General features: G+C 31.8%; 2 protein-coding genes across 9 annotated transcripts in view; one reads left to right on the forward strand and one right to left on the reverse strand.

Annotated features, from left to right (window-relative positions):
• LOC106457173 (ubiquitin-protein ligase E3C-like) overlaps positions 1-1,867 on the forward strand; it is a 79,485-nt gene extending 77,618 nt beyond the window's left edge. For both annotated transcript variants that reach the window (XM_013916569.2, XM_022383018.1), the window contains exons 25-26: positions 1,287-1,496; positions 1,662-1,867. In XM_013916569.2, coding sequence (XP_013772023.1) covers positions 1,287-1,457 — 171 coding nt within the window. In that variant the 3' untranslated portion in view covers positions 1,458-1,496; positions 1,662-1,867. The remainder of the gene's footprint in view (positions 1-1,286; positions 1,497-1,661) is intronic.
• Positions 1-22,814, reverse strand: part of LOC106457183 (WD repeat domain-containing protein 83-like) — a 25,359-nt gene extending 2,545 nt beyond the window's left edge. For 2 of the 7 annotated variants that reach the window (XR_002610096.1, XM_013916580.2), the window contains exons 1-8: positions 22,325-22,814; positions 12,643-12,746; positions 6,588-6,812; positions 5,323-5,435; positions 3,863-3,995; positions 3,500-3,608; positions 3,005-3,119; positions 1,907-2,077 (exon numbers count right to left, since the gene is read on the reverse strand). Coding sequence is in view for 1 of the 7 variants with exons in the window: in XM_013916580.2 (XP_013772034.1) it covers positions 1,931-2,077; positions 3,005-3,119; positions 3,500-3,608; positions 3,863-3,995; positions 5,323-5,435; positions 6,588-6,812; positions 12,643-12,715 (915 nt within the window). In the remaining 6 variants the exon portion in view is untranslated. Of the gene's footprint in view, positions 1-1,906; positions 2,078-3,004; positions 3,120-3,499; positions 3,609-3,862; positions 3,996-5,322; positions 5,436-6,587; positions 6,813-12,642; positions 12,747-18,679; positions 18,862-19,106; positions 19,766-22,163; positions 22,303-22,324 lie in introns of those variants that run through there. The other 5 variants (XR_002610100.1, XR_002610103.1, XR_002610104.1 and 2 more) reach the window with 5 other exon arrangements.
• Positions 22,815-23,105: the final 291 nt, after the last annotated feature.

Consider the following 23,105-nt stretch of genomic DNA (forward strand, 5'->3'; position numbering starts at 1 on the left):
AATAAGTTCTTAAACTTATTTTTTCTTAAAACGTAGAACAGCAAACAATTGTCTCTTCTAGTCACGACCTTCACACTCATTTGCTGCTTGTCGTAGCATGCTAGGCCTTATAAAATTTCACATGTGGAGGATGTGAAATAACCAAAAAATCATAAATGACTATTGATACCATAGAATTCCACTATAATTTATCAAGCTTAGTAAATAAGCTATATTTGGGTCTAAAATAATAGGAAATTTCAAACAGACTAAAAACTCACCTTACCAGCTTGAAGATTTGTATCCAAAGAACAAGGTGACATCCTAATACTTGAAAATGGCTGAAAAAGCCACTTGAGGTTACTAACATGTCATAGACAGAAGTAAGTGTATATAAGGGAGCATTTCCAATATTAGAAAGAGATGAGCAAGACCACTGTGTTTGATTCAGTACATGAGTGATATCTCAGCAAATAGAAAAGATAGAAGGTTCTTATTTTATATTCTAGCTTGTTAATATTGGTAATTTGAGTTCCTAATTCATACAAAACTATAGATTTTGTATTTTGACATCACAAACATCTAATTTGAACCAGTGCTGCATTTAACATACCACATGACATACAAAAATCAATATTTAGGTGCGAGTTTTTACTATTTACTTTTAAATCAAGAAATTAACTAATGTATAATTCTAAAATTTAAGTTCATAAAAATTTGAATGTAAGTCAACAAACATGGCCTGTGACTTGTGTGGAAAGGGTTAATTGTGTTTACTTTTTATTGATTATATATACACGTACATTATGTAATTTTTAAGAAAGCTAACATAAAAACATAGTACTGGGATCAAAATATCAACTGCATTTATGTTAATCATTTTTCTAATAACCAATAACATTGTAAAATCAATTTCGGTTTATTCTATTATTTCCTCAAAAGGGGGCTGAAGGCTGCCTGGAGGGATCATCTGTTTTAACCACTCACACCATTAATATTAGTAGTGCGTTGTCTAGACGTCACGTCAGTAAAACGTGCACATGCCGTGATTCACAAGAAGAGTTATGCACTGTGTAGGCTACAACACAGCATAACATCTAGTAATTAAGAGGTATCTTATTTTTTTACTGTATGTGACAAAGTGCCAATAACAAAATGTATAAATTAAACTTGTATCTTCCAGTGAAGTGATATACTGATCTAACTTTCTTCTTTGAAAGAATGCATTTTTTTATGGTGAAGCTTATTAACTAAGCCACATATTAGCTGCTTCCTAACACCATTTACTTCTTTTTATTTTCCTACAGGAACTGTCTCCTTCCTTCTGTATTCAAAATGCTGGAAGTGAACTAGACCGCCTTCCCACTGCTTCAACATGTATGAACTTACTGAAACTTCCAGAATTTAAAGACATGGAAACTCTTCGTTTGAAGTTGATGTATGCTATTAAGTCAGGAGCAGGATTTGAATTAAGCTAGCCAGAAACATCACAAGATATTAAAAGTTGTTTGCCATGAGTGAGTCCCTAATAAAGTTTATTACTTATTGGTATCTATTTTTCAATTATTTTAACAATAATAAATATTAAAGCCAGCTAAATTTTTCAGTTTACCATCTATTTCCAATCCACAATTTGTTTGAAGGAGTAAGTTCATAAATATTTTTATTTGTTTTTTCTATAGAAAACTCCTGTAGATCCTTCCTGTGAAAATCTGAAGACCACTTGGCCATTTCAAGATAGGACATCAGAGTATTCTCCCTATGATTAAGCTATTGAACTGTACATACATGATCAACACCCTTGTATAAAGCTTGAAAATAATACTGGAAGTATTTGAAATTTTTTTAATGTCATGCCTGTACACAGTAAATACTGGTTTGAACTATTGATGGTTTCGTTACTTAAATCTAATTATAAAGTTGCTACCTTCATCTGAGTTTCTTCTTCTTCTTACGAAGCACAGTATGCACTATCTGAAACTTGCCAGAGAAAAATGCAACCCTCTGCAGCAGTCAGTAAACAAACTTTTGTTGGATGAAAGCTTAGTGAATGAACAACCTTGGAGCCTTCATGATGAATCTTGTTATGCAGTTTTCTCTGTAATATATATATATAGAGAGAGAGTACAAAATAAGAACCTGATATTTTAAAATTCATAAAGTCCTTTCAAAATACCAATTTTACTAAATACTTACTTGCCCATAGATAAGAGAACCTAACTAAAATATTGGCCTCTACAATCTTGGAATAAAATACTTTTCATTATTACGAAAAATATCTTACCTAAGAGAGAAAAAAAAAACAGTAAATCTTAATTTTGTTTTATTTTCATGTTGTAAACTTTCACAATTCCCTTAATTTTTCATGATATTTTGTGTCCAGTCTTTTTATATTCATGTTACTTTGATTTATTACATTATATGAAAATCAGCAAGTCCCGAGACAACAATAGACTCTTCTGACAAACAGTCAAATGAAATTGCCAAATTATAACCTCACCCCCTTCTGAAATGGCAGCTAGAAATTCCATGATTTTTCAAAGGTCCTCATCTTCATATAAGAATGTATTCTTACTTCTATAAATTTTCTTTAAAATTTTGTCCTTGATCAGATTGTGTTTAATGGTTTTACATAATTTTTATGAACTTCTGTAAAAAAGTGATACTGATCAATGCTGCATACAAGTCAAGAAAATGGATGTTAATGATTAGGCAGAACATTATTTCTGTTTTTTAAAGAAGAGAATAAGTTATAGCTAAAGGTTTTTAGACTATTGGATTTCTTGAAATTGAGAAATTCTCTACCAATGTATTAATAGCTTGTAGTACATGATGATGCATACTAATAAAAGTAAAAAAATCTTCCAATTGAGGACATCCAAAGGAATAGGTGCTAATATGATACAGTTGATGTACTGTACAAATTCCATCAACACATTAGAGATAAAATATTTTGTTAATAATTCTACCACGAAGTGAGTAGCTACTAAAAATGCATTTCCACTTGAATAACAGAAAACCTTACATCAATCAAATCCCAGCAATAAACAATTCCATCTTCTGATCCAGAATAGATGCTACTGTCATCATTACTTAAACAGTTGTCTATACGGTATTTTGTATTCTTGTGACCTTGGTACCTGAAAAAGTATGATATATATAGATATCAATCTGAGAATTTTAAAATATCTTGATACCTTTTAATCATAAAACCCTATATGTAGTTTTATTTTCTTAGTTCTGCATATAAAAACGTTTTGTTATTTAATACAAGTGCTCATAGTGATATATGTTGGATACTATAGTAATAATTAGTAAAATCATTATTAATGCTACAAAAACACAACATTTTTTATGGACAAAATTTTAGTTTCTGTGCCAAGGCTGCAGTTGATCTGTTACAATACATAAAAACTTCAAATCTAACACAAGAACAATTTGCCTTTTGCAAAAAACTAGATCCTTCTACATTACAGAAGTGTAAATTGCATGGTAATACTACATAAAAACAAATACTTACTCATTGAGCAACTCTCCTGTGCCTTTATCCATCAACCTTAAAGTACTGTCCAAACAGCTAGCAAGTATACACTGAGAGTCTTTGGTAAAAGAAACACTAGTGATGGAATCTATATTAAAAGAGGACAAAAACATGGTTTTATAATATAACAAACCCCCTCAATAAATTCAGTCTTTGGTCTTTCAACTTGTTATGAAACCCTCTGTACCTCAAAATGATTAATCACATACTGTTTTTACATCAATTCTATTAAATGTTAAAGCCAAATTAGTGTGTTAATATTAATGCTGTAAATTATGATAACAAAAATTAAAGATAAAATAATTGGAATGATTTCAATCCTAAAGGAAGTACACAACTTACTTCCTAAATAATCTGTTCTTATCTCTCCTTTACGCAAATCATAACAACGGATTTTACAGTCTAGTGATCCACTTAGAATTTCTTGGCTGGATACATCTAAACATGTCACACTGTCTGTAGCTTCATCCATAACCTAAAGCATTAATTATGAAATTCAAGAGTTTTTATCTAGAGAAAAGTTAGTCTTAAATGTATGGTACCAATTCAATGATTTTGAATAACTTTTAAATCATTAATATTTGTGAGTATATGTTTTGTAAAGAAATACTTCTTGCTATATTTTATTGTAAAATTCCCATAGAAACACAATAAACATGAAAGTTACAACGTCTTTGGAATTATTACCAACCTACTAACATGATACCTATTATAAATTACAATTTTTGTTTGACAAGTAAACTATGTCAGGTTTTATGATATAACAAATATGTTTGAATGCATCATCAATCCAGTTCTAATATCTGAGGAACAATACACAAATTTTATAAAATATAGTATTCACTTTACAAACAAGATTTGTTGGAAGCTGCCACAAGTAACATTTTGTATGATTATTGTGCTTTGAATGTCATTGGTGGTAGGGGGGAAGCAATCTCAAACTCTTTTAGTAATGAATAATTAACTACATTAGGGTAGTAAAAACAACACTGGATCTATTTGTGTTACATGAACGAACTCGACAAGGAATATAGTGCTAATAGCATTATAAAGGCTTTCCCTGCATTTTGATGGTGAAAAACAACCCTAGATACAATTTTATAAATAGCACAAAGAAACAGCATTTATATCATGAAATAAAGGCTCTTTGATTGGAAAAACTTTTTTTAGCATATTATTATCACCATCCTTATAAGTCAGATATGGGTAGAACATATACTTGCACTGATTCCTTACCCGTGACAAGTTTACAAACTACAATGCTTGTTCTTTAGGCTTATATTTGCTATCACGTAGTGTAGTCATATTTATTCCAAGAGGAAGTACAGACTTGAATATGTTAATCTAAGGATTGTTGGATAACATATTATGATGCTGGTTGCATTTAACATTGTCTTGGTCTGCTATGTCCTGTGTGGATGTTTTTTAATTTTCTTTGCTGTCTATGTTTGAAATCTACTGGAGATACTTTTCTGGTGGATATTAGTGTAGCTGAATACCACAACTAAGTTGGAGTGATTTACTTTTCTAAAATTAAGAAAGATCCAAATAGTAAAATATGTATTCATTTTTTGTAAGTGTTAAACAAGTAATCAAGGCAAGAGTTAATTTTAACATGATTACAGTAAAGGAACTATCAAAAAAATACATGGTGTTGTGGCAAACAAGTAGAAAATTGTATATATCACATGTCTAATGATTTAACCTTCAACTTGATTAACATAAAATCAGTATAACTGAAAACATATTTTCGTTTTTAACATGCTGGCTAACCTATAACATTGGCCTTTCTTGCATGATACCTGAACAGGATCTTTACTACGGCTACGACAGTCCCAAGCTCTAACTGTTCCATCAATAGAGGCTGATAAAACAATGGAAGACTCTTCATTAAACTTTACTGCATTCACCTTACCTGACAAAGAAAAAATCATTTTCTATATGACTTAGTACCTTTAGAAAATAATTATCTACGCTGATTTTATTCTGTATTGTGATACCATGAAATATTTTCTACTTTGTTGATGATATTGTTTTTCGGAGTATAGGAATTTACATATTTAGCAATACATCTGATTATGGCCAGTAAGAAAGGGTGATCTTTGCACATATATTCATTATATTTTCTGCAGATTGTCATTAAAAAAATTACTATTTCAAAGATCTAAAACAAACTTTATAATAATTGCATCTCTGATCCTATACCTAAAAGATAAACAAGTTTTTATGAGTTTCTTCTAACTTAAACTAGTTTTTAGTGCATTAAAAATTTTATCCTCAGATAATTACTAATTTGCCACATCAACCTGAATAATAAATCTTTAATTTGATTTTAAGTTCTTTTTTCTTAATCAATTATTGGGAGGTATCAGTAACGTTGTAACTAAAGTTAATAAATATTGGTCAGTTTACAAGCTACAACAACCAGGATTTTGAAATTTGGTAACATGTAGGTGTGTTTTCATCAGGTCAAATTATAAGGTTGGAAAAGTAGTTTAAGTCTGTATTTCTTAGCCCTGTGTTAAAACTATATCTGTAGAATGTTTACTCTTAACTGATGAAAGGAAGTACAAGCATTTTAAAATGTTGTAAAATCTTAAAAAGACAACTGCAGTTTGATAAACACAACTATGGGTTAAAACATTAATCATAAAATACTGCTCTACATGTATGATGTTTTGTAATAATTTTTACTTTTACTCAATGTCCAAAGAAACCTTCATTTATTTGGTTTACTTAGCAAATGTAAGCTAAATTTCTCAATCTCTGACATTTACTCCCAAAATTATGCTTTCTCCTAGCCTAATTTAACCATTTCACTGCAACTGCTTTAAACAAGTGTAAAATTTATGTGAGTTGTACACTGTATACAGCACTCACATTCAACTGCCTAAAACAGCCCGTACCCTATATGGGAATTCAGCAGTCAATGGGTTAAGTGAATTCCTGGAAAGCTAAGTGGCAGTCAAAAGAATGGCAATGATCAAGATTTCTTCAAACTATAAATCTACAACACAATCTTCATAATCATGCTTATTCTGTATAGTACATCTTCATACAAACTTACCAGCATGACCACGAAACTTCCGAATTGGATTTGCAGTTATCACATCCCACAAGAACACATGTTTGTCCATGCCTCCAGACACAATCTGACTATTATCACATGACCCTTGTGCATCAAGAACTTCATAGCCATGGCCTGAATACTTCTGGAGAAGTTTTTCTGTTATAGGGTTCCACAGTTTCAAACTCTTGTCACTCCCACATGTCAGACAGTAATTCCCATCAGCTAGTGTTAGATCGTAAAACACTATGTTACAAATGCATTTTTATAGGTTTCATTCAGTCAATTTGAGCTAAGAAACCTTTCTAATCTTACTTATAGCTAACAGTTCTAATTGGTTGTCTAGAATATTCTTTCCTATTTGCATGAACTAAAACCAAATTTGCATATTTCATTAAAGATAGAACCACAGGAAAAATTAAAAGCCAGCTATATTATAAAATTTACTGTGTGAATGTTGCATATCACAACAAATTTGCAATTTCTATACTAAAGTACTCAAAATAGTTCAACACCTCACAATGTTTATGCAATAACCACCCTAAAATGTACAACAAACATTTCCTCACTCTAAAAAATGTAGGTTTATGTGCTGAAATTCTCTTTCTACCTCAATTTGTTGTCGAGTTTGACTGTTTTTCAAAATCTCCATTTGCTAAAATGTACCATTATAAAAATATGGTTGATCTTCAATATGATCTTGGTCTCTGGGCTACATTCACCAAAAGTTAATCAACTGGACCTTGGAGAAAACTCTATCTTTATACCAACTTTTATCAAAATAAGATGAAAACTTTGAGTTATACTCTTCACACAAAACAATATACCCTTGCTACAGGACTGAGATAATTATGTTTCAATGTTGTAAATTTGAATAGAATTACATTATTCTGATGTTGTAGAGATATATCAGTGCAATTATTTGAAAAAGACTTATGCAAAAATAAATTAGTGAAGTTTGAATACCATATTTGCTGAATAATACTGATATTGTGGGGCATCTAAATACTTACATGAATAGGGTTTATATATTTACCTAAATAGGATTCAATGAAATGAATGGTAAGTTGAGCTTAAGTTTTGTAATTAGAACACCTGTGAATTTCGATTAAACACTATGCGTAAGATGATGCAAGTACAATTTATATGAAACCTTTGCATGAATTACTGTACTGCTCTATGAAACTAATTTCAAAAACAGAAATCAGGCATAACTTAGTATGATATAAAGAAAGCTCTCACTACTTTAGAACATCCTCCTTCTACACACACAACATCACTTAAACCATGCACCATGCCAGAAGGACTAAATACCTATTCCTGAAGCTTAACTTAAAATTTAGTTAACACTATGTATTATGGCCAAGCTTAGTGTACAAATAACTAAAAATATATGTTTTAAACATCCTCAGCAAGACTACAAAGCTTGGGTTACTACCCCAAGGTCAGCTGGTAGAAAAAGTAAGAAACATTAGTCATGAAAGCTTATTGCAAGGATACCACTCATTAGCCCTAAACTATGTATAATGAAAAACTCTCTCACACATGTTAGCAGTTTCATAGGAAGTGTATTAACAATATAAGCTATAAATAATGATTACAATGTTAGTATCATAAATGTGGATGGTTACACATTAAATACTTTTTTCAAGGAATCTGATGACGATGATGAATCAGGATTTACTTTATTACTTTTGGTGGAATCAAACAGAATAAGATTACCCACAAGAATAGACTATAACAATTAAGATGTAGTGATTGATAAGACATTATGACATATTTAGTAGTTGATATATAATATTATGAATAATAAAAACATATTACACAAACAATTCTCCTAACAGATAAAGTGCATCAACAGTGGTTTTTGAACATTTATGTCAGAATAATTAATTATGACATATTTACAGTTGATTTTATAGAAAAATAATGTTCTTGTTAGTAGTAGTCCCAAATTTGATAGTGGAAAACAGATAACTAGCAACCATTTGATAGTTCCTTTAAAAGTTGAGTTCAAAGCACAACTGAATGCAAAAAGGTTAAGCCAGTAGGGAGTGAAATCAGGACATTACTATGCTAATTGTGTCTCAATATACCAGAAATCTTATCTTAATATAAAGTGGCAAATCAATAAGGAACCTGAAACTCTCTAGATGAAATCAGATTCACAAAAGAACAGGCCAAAAAATGTGATGACAGTGAAGACAAAACACTATCTTCTTTAGGCAAGTGGCAATACTTCTAAGATAATAAAGAATGGTAACTACAGTACCATCCACAATAGATAGCTGAAAATATGTACATCTCTGTATAGAAGAAATATGCACCTTAGAAACTGAATGAATGACATCAAAATCTTTTTTATTCCATCTTTCAAGCCAACTATACTAAAAACTATGGAAGAGAATGTAAGAAGGCAGGAGTAGAAAATAATGATGGTGTCTGCAAATAATGCCAGACAATCTGCAGAGCCATTGGCAACTGTGATCACAACCCCCTACCTCTGCTAGAATTCAACAGTTGTAGGAGTAACTATGACTGAAAAGATAAATTATCGTATGGGGGGTAAACTGCAAATTCTTTAAACACTATACATGGCTAATACAGTGGCACATCATGATGGGTGTAAGCCGTGACACCATATGAGACATGTTTAACACCTACATACTTACCCATTCTTCAAAAGTTTAAATGAGTCATCCATCTTTTGCAGGTTAACAGAATTCTCAGAAATCAATAAAATGTTAGAAAATTACACAGCAAATTTATTTGAAACTCAAATAGAAAGAAAACATGCTTAATGCATGTGTATTTTCTTTAAAAGACAAAAATGTAACATATTTTTAATAACCATTAAATCTCATAGATGATACTCTGAAAATGACTTAAAAAAATCATTCTGATGGTACAGCATTACAAGAAAATTAAGATTTAATATTTTTGCTACAGAAATTTTTGTTGTTGTTGTTAAAATTTAACAACACATACACAGAAATTAACAAGAATTGCTCTTAGTAGGCCTTACACCTATATATATATATATATATATATATATATATATTATTATTTTTATAATTTATCTCTTCTTCTTCTCATTCATATGCAATGGACAGACACCTGTTTTTACAAATTATAATATTCTGCTTCTAGAACATGTCAAAATCTGGCAAAATATATAAAGTTTTGGTACTCCAAGTCATGTTCTAAAACTAAGGACTACTGAATTAAAATTGGAAAAGTTGTTTATTAAGCTTTCTTGTAAGTAACATTTTTAATATTTGCACCTTTGCAGACATAAATGTTTAATTTAACCAATCAAATGACAGTGGAGATGACTGCACAAAAAACTGGTTCTGCAAAGTGCAACAATGATGGACACACACTAGTCTTTTCAAATTTCTCAAAACCAAGTACCAAGCACTTGTAACTTTTGGTATCAAAAATAAATCAGTAAGTACTCAAAACAAGACACTACAGGTTTAGGTAAGCAAAAGTTTATATACAATTACATATAAGTATTTCAATATTAAAAATAAAATTATACACATGGCACCATTCTTTAAGAAAATAGTTGAACAAATATTTTAAGACCCTAAAAAAAATTCAAACTGTTCCTTCTCTTTAAATCAACAATTTATCATAAGCTATTATGATAGGCTATTGGAATGATCCATGTGGGGTGCATCACTTCATAAGATCACCATCACACTCAAATATTCCCATCTATTACAAATAAGGTGGAACGCAACTTGTTACACTACATGACCTTCTTTCATTGGTTGATATCCCATTCATGGCATTCTATATGGAATTTCTTGTTCTTTGTATGTATACAAGTAACCTGTAACCCATAATTCTTACCTTTTTATACAGTCTTCAAGTAGAAACAAGCACATTTATCCAGTATAAGTTATTTCTGTGATTTGGTCCACTATAGTACAAGTATCACTCGTAACATTAATGACATGTTACATATGTCAACATGACCCTCTAGTAACTATTATCATGATCCTCGCAAAGTCACTAAAATCCCTCTGTTCTCCCATGATTACTCTCAAATAAATGTACACACCTCATAGAGGGCTAATGAGCTATATGACCACTTAAAGTTTTCATACATTGAACCCCAAGGAAATTTCTATGTTACTTACATTCTCTAATATTTTAGTCAGGTAATGTACACTGAAAATAATAAAACTGAAATCCTAATATATCAATATTTTTTTATGTTTTTAAATCTTTCCAATAAAAACAGAATTATCGATCAGTCATATGCATTACTTCCATGTAAGGTAAGAGTAAATCATAATTATTTAGCCATTACATATGCTTAAAATATATCACAAAATAGTGAAATTCAAAAAAGCCTTCTTATGAAACTTATTTCCATAAAGAAAGCCAAAAAAATGAAAATAATGTTGTACTATCTCTGCTGGACATTCAATAACAGCTGCATTAGGCTGTCATGGTGTGCCCCATAATTTTTACATGTGTTTCTTATTTGTAAAGTTTTCTTTTTTCCCATAATTTGGGGTATTGTGTTCTGAGAAAAGCCTTAATATTGGGTAGTTTTGAGGGCAAAATGTAACACATGCCTAACATGTGTAAAACTACAAAATAATTATTAAAAACTAAATAAACTTGCAAATAAATGCGTTAAAGAATGATCCCTATATTTTATTAAAAATTTCCAAAGAAACCCACTACCAACATCTCCAAAAGTACATGCAGATTATTCTTTAAAAGGCTCTCAATGTTGTTTTAGAATAAGGGTACCTATGTCCCAAGTGTCACTTGGACACTTACTGTTAGCTGATTCACCTGATACACTGCTTAATTGTTGCTGGACTTGGGTTGAGACCAACAGTTGGGTACTTGTTGATAAGCTTGTTTAAATTCTTCAAGAAGAAAAGAACTTTAGGAGAAATATAGGAACAATTCTCACATGACTGACTATAACAAGATAACTATTGTTACAACAGCCGAAGTCGCGCGATGCTGGGAGCATGTGCTGGAGTTCTAGAAAGATCGAGGAACCTGTCAAACATCTTAGCATTTGCTAGACGCCCTCTATTTTGTATATATATATGTATGACTGGCAAGAAGTGACGGGGGAGATAATTGCAGACAGGCAGAGATGGACAATTGAGTCAAGTGAGCGGTAGTGGCCATAAGTAAAGTGCATGAATCGTTGTGAATTATAGAATGTGTTTAAGTTAAAGTGACTGTGGAAATTAAGTGTATTGTAAAGTTATTGAGAAAGAATAAACCAGTTTTATTTAAGAAAGGACTTGTATCGCTAAAGTTTCATCAGAAAGAAATTATACGGGAAATTAACTAACGACCAGAGACGTAACACTATCATACTAAAAATAAAAATAAATGGTGTTCATAGTGAAGTGAAGACAAGAAACATCTATAGCTATAAAGACTAGTCAACAAGTAAGATGTTAAACAATAAAATGATCCAACAATTTGCATGTACTAGAAAATCCAAGATCATAAATTGTAGTAAAACAAAGTTACAGTGCACTTTAAAAATATTTCATGAACTAAACAAAATAAAAGAAAAAAAATATTAAGAAACACTTTATAACAAAGTTAATTACACTTAAATAATATTTATTATAAACACAAAACTACTCATTTTAAAGCCAACTACGATGTTTTATGATAATGAAAAGCTACATAAAGCTTAGATACTTATTAAATTTGAAATAAATTTTCTACAAAACTTTTAGCCAAAAACGTGTATACAAGGTGTTCCAAAAGGCTGGCAATCAAGTTGTGCAGTATGATCTAAACTATTAGAAGTATTGTATTAAATAAAACAAATTAAATTTTGATCAAAGATTTTTTTTTTCTTTTGTGAAATTATTATAACATGCTTTACATTTAATTTATTTTACAAACCAACATGTTTACAAATTGGATAATTTTCTAAATTTTGTAATAAGAAAGCAAAAAAAAACAAAAAACAATTTTTATACTGATTAAATTAATATGTTGAGTTTTTTATTACTGTATATTAGCTACATGTAATAACAATACTTACCATTGAATCTCACACATCTTACAGCTCCTTGTCCACACTGCAGGGATTTAATTTGACACATTTGATGACTCATCTCAATGAAAACTTCCTCCAATTAGTGGAATCTTGATTTTATATTAAAAGAAAACATTACATGTTAAACAAATAAATGTATGTGTGGAGAGAATGGAATTGGCACAAACTGAAAAGAGAATATAATTTAATTCCTAATAAATCAGTGGTTGAATAACTGTTCTAACAGACTAACAGTCTAGGAGATTGCATAAGTTTTTTCTTAATTATTTTTGGATTGACAGTTTTCACAAACTTGTTGAACAATAAAACTTGACAATGTAGTACAGGCATTGAAATAAATGTATACATTACAGATTTTATAGATTCACTTCCCCAACAAATCCTACATCCAAAAAAAACTTTCTGACGTTCCACATCCTCTTCACTTTATAGAAAAGGGAACACAGCCATCATTTATTTACACTAACCTTAGAACTACCTCTATTCAATAGTGGATCAAAAATACAGGAAGCCTAACCTATCTATTCAATAGTGGATCAAAAATACAAGAAGCCTAACCTATCTATTCAATAGTGGATCAAAAATACAGGAAGCCTAACCTATCTATTCAACAGTGGATCCAAAACACAGGAAGCCTAACCTATCTATTCAATAGTGGATCCAAAATACAAGAAGCCTAACCTACGTATTCAATAGCAGATCAAAAATACAGGAAGCCTAACCTATATATTCAATAGTGGATCAAAAATACAGGAAGCCTAACCTATCTATTCAACAGTGGATCCAAAATACAGGAAGCCTAACCTATCTATACAATAGTAGATCCAAAATGCAAGTAGCCTAGCCTATCTATTCACTAATGGATCAGAAATACAGGAAGCCTAACCAATCAAAAAGTGTATATGATGATAATGTTTTTAAATATTTCTAAAAGAATAATGGAATGAGAACTTAAAATTTCCTTTATGCAAAAATGCATTTCAGATAGAAATAAACAGCTAGTACCTTGGTTACACTGACAAAAAGTTTTTGTGCATATGCCATGTTTTGGAACGATCTCTCATCCCTAAATGCATTAATGTTCACTGCACTAGTCTATGATGTAATCAGCATTAGACTATACCTATCCACCAACATGAGGGTGACATCCTTCTTGTGCAATACCCACCTTAAATATTTTGTGTAAAGCAAAAGCTCATTCTTGATAGGAAAATAAGCACACTAGAAATGGGGAGGTTCGTTGGTTCTCTTATGAGACAAGTATCTATCTCAAATCCGTTTTCAAATGAGACCCAAAACTCGAGTGCTTTCAAACAGTTGACTATTCTTCTTCATTCTTTAGTCTCCTAAAGAAGAACAGTCAACTATTCAAAAGCACTTGAGTTTTGGGCCTCATTTGAAAACATAGCCACTTTTGTAGGTGATCCTGTGTGCTAACTTCTTAATCAGAATATCTGAAATACATTATCTTAAAGTAATAAAAATGTTAACCTCACACTGTTATATTTATCTCTTCACAAAACAAACAGATAAAGACCCACATTGAGGATATAGAGGATAGAATACTGTATATAAATAAAAAAGATGAGCTACTTTCTGAGAATAGGGTGACAGAAAGGAAAAACTCGTGGAGTGTCTCCCATCTCTCAAGCAGAGATTACATGTGGTTGGTCAAAAAGGTTTTGTCAAAAGAACATCCTGATCTTTTTTCCTAAAATGTCACAAAAGTTGGGAGGAATATGAAGGCTGCTCAACTAACAGACTGTATAAATAAAGCGTAGCCAGGGTAAAATGTCAAGCCCTACGATATGTGAGAAATACAAGAACATGAAAGTTCAGGTTTGACTCATCCAGCTTATCACAACCACAATGAATTGTCTGGCTCTTAGAGATGGAGGCGATCTGTACTACTCTTCCATGTTGACATTTCTACCCTACTTCCAATCAAGGCATGTGTCCACTCAGCCTCACACTAGTGGGATTACACTGTGTGAAGGGAGATTTCTTCATATTGACACAAAAACCCATTAAAACAAGAAATGAGATGAGGAAGTGTCCAAATATCTGGAAGAAGAGAATGGTGGATGGACTGGTGTTAATAAATCATACACTTGTGTTGATAAACAACAATATTAGATGGCCGACTAGAGAGAGCAGGAAAAACAGACTACTGTGCAAGAGAAAATTGCAAGTCTTGAAGTTGTGGCATGTCCTAGTGAAAGATGAAAGTCTGAGGCTGAAATAACAGGGACTTTCAAAGTGGAAGAGGTAGCCTCCATTGCCAAGAAGAAGGAGAGCAGAAACCATGACCTTCTTGGCCAAAGCTGGGCAATGAGAAGAACATGATAAAAGATGCTGTGAATGAGATAACACCTTGGGAAAAAAATCAAAGAAGTGGGATAGGCACATAGAAAGAGGTTAGGGCAATTAGAACGTCTAAAACTAGAGCCACTGAAAACATACTGAGTTAACCCAAAAAGAAGGGTCTTGAACTGAAACATCTGACCATTTGGGATGAAACAAAGGAAGCACCAAGTGGCCAGATGAATCAATGTGTGAAGAAAACCATATGAAAGACTGATGGTAGTCATACACAATCTTATTGAAATCACACATCATTGGTCAAAGAAACTATCCAAAACAGCTAAGCTTATAATGTTAGAACTTCTTGTGAACTACAAAAAGGGAGTAAAATCCCAGAGAGTTTGAGGACCACTGACTGGTTGGGGGGTGAAGACACAGAGTCCTTCAGGTACCAAAGATGCAAGCAGTCTGAGTAGGGTGGAAAGAGTATGGAAGAAGGGGAAAGAGGAACTTTGGAATGAAAAAACAAGGTAAATTCCTGTGTGACCCAAGGGTCCACTATAAAAGAAGTCCACAAGTGCACAAAACATAAGAGTTGAACTCCCACAGGACTTGAGCCAAGTGACATCTCCAGATGCAAGTCATATACATGCCCCTTTATGACTGATCCATTAGAAAAAGGGATGCCATGAAGAAGTTACAGGATGAGAAGGATAGGGGTGACCCAATGAAACACTATGACAAAACACCTTCAGGATCTCACTCAACTGAGATAAACTGGAAGGAGTTGCAGGATGAGAAGGATAGGAGTGACCCAATGAGACACTATAATGAACTGTGAAAAACTAGAACCTAGAAGAAACAGAGACAATTGCTACAGGCTGCTTTAGCTTGAATGTCCAATGAATGAGTAATCCCCCCAAAAGCTCTTCATGAAGAAAGGGTGCCAAACAAAGGTCCCTGAGATAAGGCCAATGGAGTCAAGCAACAGAAAGTAAGGCATCCCAAAAAAGCCAAACTGAGAAACCAAGTTATGTATGCAACTGTGGAAAAAGAGATTGAGGCCAGCATGGATACCCATTATGTGTAACTTTCCTCAGTAAAGCTGAGTGGATCATGATGCAGAGCCTTAGACTAAAAACTAGAAAGAGACAAAGCAGGAAAGGAAGAACTGCAAGCTGAAATAAGAGATTCAAAGGACTGTGGATCAAAAAAATAATAATGGTTCCAACAAGAAACCACAGAATAAGAGTCTCAGGGTCAAAGAGTATGTGAAAACTGAGATTCAAGCCACAGCTGGGGTATAAAATTGTCCTGAATGCAAATATTAAATAAAGAAGGAAAGAAATAAAGATTAAAGCCAAAGTGACTGGAGTACGAGAAAGAATACAACACCTAAATTGTAAGAGTAGCAAAGAATAAATGTGGGGTTACCTGATCCTTGTGTGGAAGAGAAAAACCAGAAGTAAAGCCAGATGATGAGAAAAGCTGATCAAACTCATCCAAAGATGTGGCAGACTCAGCAGAAGCTATAAAAGCAGAAGGCTGCAAGTACTAGGTCCAAGATTCCTGGGGCACTACTTGAGGCATAATGGTACTAACATTTACTCACTGTCAAAGTGTCTCCAATCACCATTGAAATATTAGATGATGACTCCTGTTGAAGAGAGGTTGGACCTTGGGAGGTTTCAATTATAAAGATATGAAAATTTATCATCTAAATACTTCAAGAAACTGGTTTTTAAATCTTTTGATAATTGAAATCAGAAAACAATATCAATAAAGATAAAAATTCCTATAAAGAATGGTTCCACTTAAGCTCTTCACAAAAATAACTTTGTTTTACTTTCTTTTCTAAAGAAAAATAAAAAATTAAGCAGTGCAGTGCTGACAAAAAGAACAAGCTTTTGGTTTACACAAAATGTTCAAAGGGAGTAATGCATAGGGAGGGTGAGATTCCCTCCTAGTTATATAGGGGTAGGATCTAATGCTGATTGCATCATAGACTAGTGCAGTTCATTTTAATACCTTTGAATTTTATTGTACTTTGAATTGTTTTTATTGTTAGTCTATAAAGTTTAGTAACAAAACTTATACAGGAACAAAAAGTGACATTACACCCAGAAGTGTGATTATTGTGTCACTTGTTTCTTTTTGTCTTACTAGTCTTATAACTTTTTTGAGGATGTTTTCTATTATCTGTATAATGAAAAATGGTCACTCGTATTTTCAGAAAGCTTCCGATAATGTGCCACACAGTAGACTTTCTAAAAAATCACATCATTGGAATTTGGGGGGAAAATTAGTTAATTAGATTGTAGGGTGGCTGGATGAAATGGAAAAAATTATTATTGGAATCCATTCAAATCGTACCTTTGTTACTAATGGTATGCCTCAGGGGTTAGTGCTTGAGCCTTTGCTTTTTCTTATTTGCATTAATGATGCTGATAGGAGCATAATTAGTAAGTTAAAATTAGTAGTTTCTTGATGACATTAAGCTCTTGGGAATTTCTAGCTGTCTTAAGGATGTTCAAGTATTACAAAATGACTTTGATAAATTTTGTAGGTTATACTAATATTTGGCAAATTATTTCAATTATAATATGTACAACGTAAAGCATTTGGATTATCATAACTTAGGTCATATGTTTAACATAGATAGGAAGCCACTCAATAGGGTGACTGAAAAAGAAATAAAGTCATAGTGGATATCTTCAATGAGGTATGTTATCTTTTCAAAATCTAAGTACACTGTGTCCACACCATTTCCATCACCCAGATAACAAGCAACATTTTCAAAAAGAAGTAAACAAATTAGTAAGGCAACATTTCCCTTTAGGGTGCTTTTCCACTACACTGAGCTGCTTGGTCTTAGCTGGCTAGTAACATCTTCGAAAAGAAGTAAACAAATGAGTAAGACAAAATTTCCCTTTAGAGTGTGTTTCCAATACACTGAGCTGCTCTGTCCCAGTGACTAGTGATTGAGCCAGCTGGTACTGAATCTGAACACATTCTGAAACAAATGTGCTGAACAGTCTAGCAATATGTGTCACAGTATTTGTACATAGGTAATCACCAATCGGGTTTCCCAACTGTAAAAAATGGATGCTTTAGAAAATTTCATAGATGTTCTTTAAACATCAAAAACATATTTCAAAACACTACAGGTGAAGAATAAAGGGTGATATTGCAAGAATGAAATTTCATGAGTTTAATGAAAAAAATATACATCTTTTGCAAAGCTTAAACATAGGTTTTTCTCTTATCCAAAATAAAAATAAAGTTTAAGGTAGACTTAATTTAGAAACAAGCAGTAATGAACTTCCAAGATTTGAGAATTTTGATTGAAAATTCCTATTTTATTAAAAGCTGTTCCAGAGTTTATCTTTTCTTCAAGCATAAAGTAAAACCAAAATTACCCAGAATTTCCAAGAAATGTCAAAACTTAAGCCTTGGGAGTTTTCATAAAATAAATCTATTTTTTGAGAATCTTTCATTGGGTTCATCTTTGTAGCAGGAAAACATGAAAAAGAATTTTCAACTAAATGTTTCAAAAATACCAAAGTTTAATTAAGTCTTGGTGATTTTGATGAAAACAAATACAAATAAATGCAAGTATTTTAACAAAAATCAAAATGAGTTTTGAAATCTACAATTTTAAATAATTATTACAAGAGTAAGACTGAAACTTCAAGAGTTTGATGAAAATGAATAATACCTTTTTCAAAGATTAAACAGGAGTTTTCTCTGATCCGGAATAAAAACTAAATTAAAGATGAATTAAAATCTGGAAACAATACTACAGAATACTAACTGTGCAACTCTTATCACCCCTTCTTAAAGACAGGAATAACATTATTAACATTCTAATCCTCAGCCACCTGCCAACTATCTGTCAACCTACCAAAAAAAAAAAAAGAAGGGGCTTGCTTCATTCAGATATAGAATGCTTAGGGTCAAGAATATTGCTGAGATCTTCTCTTGTAAAAAGCAAAGAAAGCATTTAAAAACTCAACTGTCTCATAGTCTTTAATAAAAACCTTGCAATCAGCATCGTTTAAGGGGCCAATCCCTATCCTTTTAGCATTAATAGCAAGTATTTTTCATTTTATAAGCCCAAATGTATTTTCTAACCAAATCCCTACCTTTCCTATAGTTCTGTAAGTCTTCCATTCTAGCTGACAATTTAAACTTCTTGAACATATGGTATCTATCCATTTTCTCTTATCTTTAGTAAGTCAGTTAGGTTTGTACCTGTTAACTTTTCCCTCATTTAAGGAATATGCATATATTGAATTAAAAGAAGTTTTTTTTTTTAATCCCAAATCATCTTTCATCTCAGTTTAATAATGATAAACTATCATCTCATGGTCTTAGAACTGTCATTATAAAATCTAGGAACTGTTATTTCATTTATTTTTTCTCTGAAGGGGCAAACTGAAAAAGAAAGGTCCACCTTTCAAAAGCACTCGGGTTATAGGGTTTTTATTCATTTCATTAACCTGATCAAGTGGCCTATAACAGTTAATAAATTTCTGTCCTGAAATCTCCAACTGTAATATTTTGACTATCATTTTTTATGTCTTCATTTCCAATGGGATGCAGTTCATCTCTTATTTAAAAAGCCACCAATCTTCCTCTTTTGAAAATCCTATCATTATTAAATAACATATAACCTGGAATTTAAAGATAATTTTTAAAGTAAATATTCTCCAAATCTAACAGAATTTCAGTTGCATCCATTACTTCATAATTTTCCATTTCAACTTGACTTCTGAATTCATCCAGTTTGTTCCTGACACTCCTAGTAACAGAATAAAACAAAGCTAATCTTTAAATCTGACAGACTTATCTTTAAAATGTTATTTAACTTTATGCTCTAAACCTTTTTCCAGTATCCTTCTTGCCTTGGCTATCCTATCAATTTGTTTGTTCACAATTACCCAAACTCTTTCATTACTTAACAAGTTTACTTTGAACTTCTATCAAATGATAAGTTGAACAAATAGCTTTCAAATGGTCTATAATCAGAGTAAATACAAAATAATGCATCTGGGAAATCATAATCTTTATCACATTTGATAAAGATGGAATCTTTCGTTGTCCGAAATTTTTGTTGTTTAGTCAGTTTTGACCAGCTAGGAGGCCTTGGGGTGAACAGAACAGTAAAAATAATAATTTTATTGGCCAAACAGGCCCTATGAGGATTTTAAGCATTTTTCCCATTTTACTTTGTCATCAAATATGCATTTCTCTACTTTCTTCCTGAAACCACAGTTGTTTTTATATCTCATGAAAAATACCTTCTTTACTTCAATCTCCCTAATGGATCTCTAGCTTTCTGGGAATCCCTGACTAATTTTTAAACATTATGGGAAATTCCTATGATGTCTGATATGAAAGGATTTCTGGAACACATGAATGGTGGGATCAATCCACATGAAGTGTGACAAATATTAACACTTCAATGGAGAAATACCTAACCTTTTGGTAATAGTAATCTCAAGCCACATTATTTTGTTTTTGTGTTTATCTAGATTAATATAAACATTAAGCATATTTCAAGGGTAATTTAATCAAAAACTGTTATTTTCAATTAAAGTTTTCTTTAATGTTACACAATTAAATCTGATAAGGACCAGTTAGAATTTATTTTAAGGAACAATTAGAAATTTTTGCAAATTTTAGACCTGGAACCTATTAAATAGGCCAATAGCAAGGCTGTAAAAAAAGGGTCTAGGCTTAGTGGTCACTTAAGCCATTGTGGCAGTGCCTGTTGTTAGGAATAAAGCAAATACAATTTAAGGTATATAATTATCTCTTTATACAAATTCTAGTTAAGGCTTCAGATTGAGTACTGTGTGCAATCTTGGTCTCCTTAACTAAGAATGATGTTGATCTATTGGAAAAGGCTGATAAAAAGTCTACCAGAATCGAAAGTTTATATTACAGAGATAAAGATTTCTTAAGGTATTTCTGATGAGAAAAGATGAGTAAAAAACACATGTTGAAACTTACAAGATTAGAGAAGAATCAATTGAGTAAAGGCCTTTGATTTCTTTCTGTTGTATTCTGAAGACAACAGGATGAGAAAACACAACTTTACAATCTTCAAAAAATAGGCTATGCTCAGAATTTTATCCTCCTTAGAGTGATTAGCTTTTAGAGCAAATTGCCATCAGCAGTAGCATAGGTCAACACTTTAACTCTTTGGATACTATAATTTGATTTATCTGACTTGAAATTTGTACCCATTTGGTGCAACAGGCAGATTTACCACAATGTGTCACAAAAACTTTTCCTTATAATGTGACAATCAGGATACTCACATATCCTTGAATTTCCTGCCTTAGTACCGTGTGTGTGTAAATCACTGAGCAAAAGTGCAACTAGTGGATTTTGATATTCAAAACATACTAAAAAAGGTCAAATTTAAATTTCATTTGTTAGTGGATAATTGAAACCTTTCAAGAATCCACCCAAAATTTAATTATGCACTCAAAGGGTTAAATAAGTTTATAAGAGGTATAGAGGATTTCTTGAAATATAAATGGTAGATTTAAATCTTTGCTTTTTCTCTGGGAAAAGCCTTGACTGACCAGATGTTCCCCATATAATATCTCATTATGGAATCCATACACAGCCTCCCTAACCCCCAAGTCTTATGGATGCTAATTTCTGGTTCTCTTAAGTTTTCCTATAGCTATTCTAGGAAGCTTATACGTCCCTTCCTATTAACATAAAATTCTTGTTAATATCTTTTTGCATGACTTTCTCCTTGAAGTTGAAACTATATTTTGTCCCTTCCCAAAAAACATCAAAGCTTATCCTCTAGGAAATTGTCTTTTTTTTCTCTATTTCCCTACCTATTATCTCTGGCACACTACCTGTAATTAGAGTAAAATATATTTTAACTTTTATTTTTAAGTCTACTTGTCTTACTCTTAGGCGTAACACTATTTAAGCCTTTATTAAGTACGGCCTAAATTAATTGTACCTTGTGTGCGTTTTTTTCTCTTTAGTTTAATTTAGTTAGGGCTAAACTTTACCGTACCGTACTTAATATATCAATAAGTAAACTTATACTGTTATAGTGTTATTCTAGTTTCTACAATCTAACGTCAGATCTTTTAAGAACTTTGATAAGCTCTGAATTATAGTTAATATGTCATTGTACAAAATATTTACTAAAGTATATTTACATCCGTTGAAATGAAAGGTGCGCACATTTTCGTAACAGACAAAAACTAAGTATCATTGAAATATAGATAACTTTTATTTCTAAGTCTCAGAATCATCACAATGCCAGAACCTACTTTTACCTGCAAGTTAGGCTAGTATAAAACCAAGATTTATCACTTACGTCCAGTAACTGGATGTGACGAAATAACTGAGTATGTGTCTGAATGTTAGATTAACTTTATCATTCCTGATTCAAATTCAGAGATGTAAATATAAGCCAGAAGCATTCTCTTAATAAAAGTTAAAGTATTATATCAAAGCCTGGTGAATCTCTTGAAGTTGTTGGCATTTAATAGTTTTCACCGTATTAACCAGTTTGACTGATAATATCGTATAATCTGAAGCATGAACTTAGTGTTTTAACATAAATTTAGAAAGAATAAAACCCGCTAAATGGTCTCTTAAAAATATAATTCAACTAAAAATTTTAAAACCCTACTACAACTGCACTAGATTTGAAATGCTTGTTCACAGACATTAAAAAATTGGCTGATAATAATACTATAAAAGTTGTTAAGTTTGAAATACGAGAAAGTGAAACCAAATGTAAATAAGATACTACTATCAACAATAACAATTCACCAAGTGATCTACAAAATTTTCTCTGAATCTATTACTTAATTGTCATATTTTCCGCTTGCCACGAGATTCAGAACTTCAAAAGAAATCCGCTAAAGGACAGAAAAACATTGCCCAGTTATCGTGTTTATATAAATTTATATGAATACTAGACGACCCATTGGGTCAACCACTATTCAGAGGTTATGAAGAATTCAAGCTAATTTCAATCTTGCACCGAAATGAAGGTTTATTTGAGATAATTTAATTAAACATTTCAATCCATTCAAGAAAATATATTTGATTGTTGATCGCGAGTAAAAGTAAATACCATTTCATTTTCC

Source organism: Limulus polyphemus, unplaced genomic scaffold (genome assembly GCF_000517525.1).
Source record: "Limulus polyphemus unplaced genomic scaffold, Limulus_polyphemus-2.1.2 Scaffold14, whole genome shotgun sequence".
In the NCBI taxonomy this organism is placed as follows: Eukaryota; Metazoa; Arthropoda; class Merostomata; order Xiphosura; family Limulidae; genus Limulus; species Limulus polyphemus.